This window comes from Pygocentrus nattereri, chromosome 2, assembly GCF_015220715.1.
Source record: "Pygocentrus nattereri isolate fPygNat1 chromosome 2, fPygNat1.pri, whole genome shotgun sequence".
Taxonomy (NCBI): domain Eukaryota; kingdom Metazoa; phylum Chordata; class Actinopteri; order Characiformes; family Serrasalmidae; genus Pygocentrus; species Pygocentrus nattereri.
In genome coordinates, this window is record NC_051212.1 from 50905161 (window position 1) to 50908866 (window position 3706).

The 3706-nt window shown below is 43.0% G+C and overlaps 1 protein-coding gene across 1 annotated transcript; it reads left to right on the forward strand.

The window, feature by feature from the left end:
* The first annotated feature begins 569 nt into the window (after positions 1-569).
* Positions 570-3438, forward strand: wu:fc46h12 (uncharacterized protein LOC568958 homolog). Its single transcript, XM_037544061.1, has 4 exons — positions 570-686; positions 779-840; positions 2225-2267; positions 2946-3438. Exons 1-4 carry the CDS (start codon positions 570-572, stop codon positions 3153-3155), a joined length of 432 nt encoding a protein of 143 aa, XP_037399958.1. The 3' UTR covers positions 3156-3438.
* Positions 3439-3706: the final 268 nt, after the last annotated feature.

Genomic DNA, 3706 nt, shown 5'->3' on the forward strand with positions numbered 1-3706 from the left:
CCTGAAGTCCTCACCAATAGGACAGCTTGCTAAGTCATGTCCACCTAGATGCAGCAGAGAAAACGACTTCAAGTCCACCTCCTTGTTTCTCCGCTCACTGTCCATTTTATCAGCTCCACTTACTGTATAGCTGCATTCTGTAGTTCTACAGTTAGACTGTAGTCCATCTGTTCCTCTGATACTCTGTTACCCTGTTCTTCAGTGGTCAGGACCTCCACAGAGCAGGTGCTCTTTGGGTGGTGGATCATTCTCAACCCTGCAGTAACACTGATGTGGTGGTGGTGTGTTAGTGTGTGCTGGTACGAGTAGATCAGACACAGCAGTGCTGCTGGAGTTTTTAAATAGTGTCCACTCACTGTCCACCCCACACATTAACTTACATTTTTTGGACAACAACAATGTATATATTGTAATAGCTTAATTTATATTTAACAGAGTCCTAATATTTTAAGAGTCCTCTCTGCGCTAAGACGCCTTTGGGGAACCCAACCCAGGATCTGTAGATAATCTGTAGTGGGCTACCCAGAGAAAGTAGGACCCTGCACTCTGTTGGCCTCTCCTTCGCTGTGATGGGCAGGCTGTTCGGAGTCCCGTGTCGGGAGGTCTTCGTGGCCTTGGTGAATCAGATCAAGGCCTGGAGGACTGAGTCCAGCTGCGCCACCCGGGGGGAGAAGTGCCTGTATGAGGTAAGAGCCACTTCCTCCTCCTCCTCCTCCCATTGCCACGCAGTAGTAAGAACTGGTGAACACCTCCCTCTCCCTCTGTCTGCCTCCTTCAGCTGGCGTCTGCCAGGCCACTGCTCATCACAGCCAAGCATACGTCCAGGCACAGGGACAGTGCGTAGGACCTGAGCTTCGCACTTAGGCCCGCAGAGCAGGAGCTGCCCTGCAGAGTTACAGTAAGAAACCATACGGACTTTAGAGCTGGAGAGCTTCGTGACTACAGAGCCTATAAGCACTGATTCAACTGCACGGATATTGGACTGATCTTAAACTATAGTCATGTTCAAAAGTTTGGTGAAATTCCATGTCTTGTTGATTTTCTAAGTGGAAATAAGTGACCATACCATCTACAAGTACACATCTTAATATACACTCAGTGTACTTGCTGAATTTAAAATATGGAAAAATGACACACAAAATGTGGCCTGTGTAAAAGTTATGGTACATTTTATATTTGACCTTTTTTTTCCCCCGATAGGTCAAGAAATAACGTGCAGAAATGTGCCATATTTTGCTGTGTTCACTTTGGAGGGTTTGCTGACTTATTTTCACTCATAAAATCAACAAGACGTGGATTTTCCCCAGACTTTGACACACAATTGCATATAGTTGTATATAACAGTATTCAGTACAGTGCGTACCTTTTAAATAAAATGTAATAAACAAACTTGTACCACTATTACAATACTATTATTTTTATTCTTTGTATTCTTATAACAATAATAAAAATATAAGCATATCGCAGACTTCACTTAGCAGCTCAAAATGCTTTCCAGACGGTGAGAAAGTTCAGTTAACAGTAGTAAATGAAAGTTATGAGTATTAATAAAACTCGGCTGGGACAGTAACACCAAAAAGGGAAAACTTCAATTAAAGCCTAAATAAAGAGACACGTTTTCACAAGCGTCTTACAGGTGAGCAGCGAGCTTCACTCTTTAATAAGAAGTTTAGAAGCATAAAAACAAAACCTGACCTAAATTTCCAGCGAGGAATTAATTGTTACTTAATTTCCTGGCTTGTTGGCCGCTAGAGGGCGCTCCTGAGTGAGTCCTAAATGAATGGAGGTTGGAGTAAATGCTTAATCATGTTTTATATAGAACAATCAGCTCGTTTTCTCAATAAAGAACAACACCGTGAACACAGAACTACTCCAGTTACAGGACTTTCTAACAGTTTCTGAGGTGTGTTTACAATGTCAGTGACTGGTTCACTCAGCCAGTGAACTGATTTGCTCACCAACCAGTCAGCAGTCAGTACTATAAAAAGATGTATTAATAAAATCATTAATGAAAAAGGAAAATATTTGGTAAGTTGTCTTTGATTTTTTTTAATGAAATACATTTGTGATTCCAGTGTATTTTTCACAATAATTCTGAATCTGATTTGAGAATGTTTAAATGAACCTCCTCAAGAATTGTTTTTTGTGCTATAATCGAACTGTAGTGGTGGTCAGGAATGTCCAGCCCCAGCGCTAAGTAAATGCCATTTTTCTGTTTTTACAGGGCGTTTCTACTTCTGAGTCCTGGTTCATGCTGCCAGACAACGGTACCGTCTGTACGACTTAATAGACGGTAAAATTTGTAGCTTGATCAAATTTTTTTAAGTGATACTTTTTTGATCCCACACCCGGGGAAATTCCACCTCCGCATTTAACCCATCCGTGAAGTGAAACATCACATACACACTAGTGAACACACACACTAGGGGGCAGTGAGCACACTTGCCCGGAGCAGTGGGCAGCCCTATCCACTGCGCCCGGGGAGCAGGTGGGGGGTTAGGTGTCTTGCTCAAGGACACCTCAGTCATGGACTGTCGGCCCTGGGGATCGAACCGGCGACCTTCCGGTCACAGGGCCAGATCCTTAACCTCCAGCCCACGACTGCCACAATTTTATGTGAATAGCAGTGAGTTTGAATGGGTTTTAGGCACCCCGAGAATTCGTTTGGGCAGTAAATATTAATATTAGAAACAAATCTGAATCATATTAATACGATAAAGGGATTTTGTTTGCAAGTGTCGTTAGTATTTCCAAGCCTCTCCTCATGGCAGCCCAGTTTAATTGGGTGGTTATCATTCAGTACCTGGTTTGGGTGATGGATCCTTGAGGAAATTAAATCAAGTGTGCTGGTGATGGAACCCAACACATCCTGCGATGGCTGGGAACATTGAGGAAGAATCTAGAGCTGAAGCTCAGAAGATGTCAACTACTTCGAGTTTGTTTAGGTGGCTAACACTTTTGGACAGTACTGTATTTTGTACCTCTTCGCTTTATTCTTGTGGGCTATTATCCTCTATTTGTTTTGTCCTCCTGAAATGTGTGATGCATTGGATCTCACCGAGTTGTGGTCTGCGGGCAGTGGACTGGTTGATGCTGAAGGCTATAAGCAGTACACCAACGAGTGGATCTGTCTGGACTACTTCACCGTCTACTGATTGCGTCCAGTTATCTAGTTCTTCTATAGGCAGTAATTAGATGGATCAAGCGAGGTGGATTAGGATTGGAGCTGAAGTCTGCAGGAAGGTAGATGTCCAGCTGCAGGGCTGGTGACCCCTGAAGAAGAACATGCTTTTGGAAACCTGTTCGTGTTGTATTAGTGTCCTCATAAGTGAATTTTGCCAGCAGTCACACATTCATTTCTCCAGATGCTCTTTTAAAGATCGTTTTTCACACCTGTATTGTTTTACTCAGCTTCTTGGTGGCTGTGATGTAGCACGGTTTAGAAGCATGTAAAGAATCCAGTGAGCGCAAACCACGCTAAAGTACAAAGTAAAGGGGGGGGGGTGGAGTGGGGGTAATTGGCTGTACTTTATAAAGAAAGTGCACGCCCCCCCCGCCCCCACCCCCCCAAAAAACATCGTCACATTAATTTTTTTTGGAACCTTTTTATTGACTGATTCATTAAAGATGTACTACAGATAACTAATAAAATGCATGTCACTTCTATCTTGTTGATATTTGCTGTTCTACTTTGTGGTCAGAATAA

Excerpts from the sequence above, each read along its gene's own strand:
- wu:fc46h12 (XM_037544061.1), top strand. The coding sequence starts at position 570 with ATGGGCAGGCTGTTCGGAGTCCCGTGTCGGGAGGTCTTCGTGGCCTTG. Across the intron at positions 841-2,224 it reads TCCAGGCACAGGGACAGTGC|GGCGTTTCTACTTCTGAGTC; the intron begins GTAGGACCTGAG and ends CTGTTTTTACAG. Across the intron at positions 2,268-2,945 it reads GTTCATGCTGCCAGACAACG|GTGGCTAACACTTTTGGACA; the intron begins GTACCGTCTGTA and ends GAGTTTGTTTAG.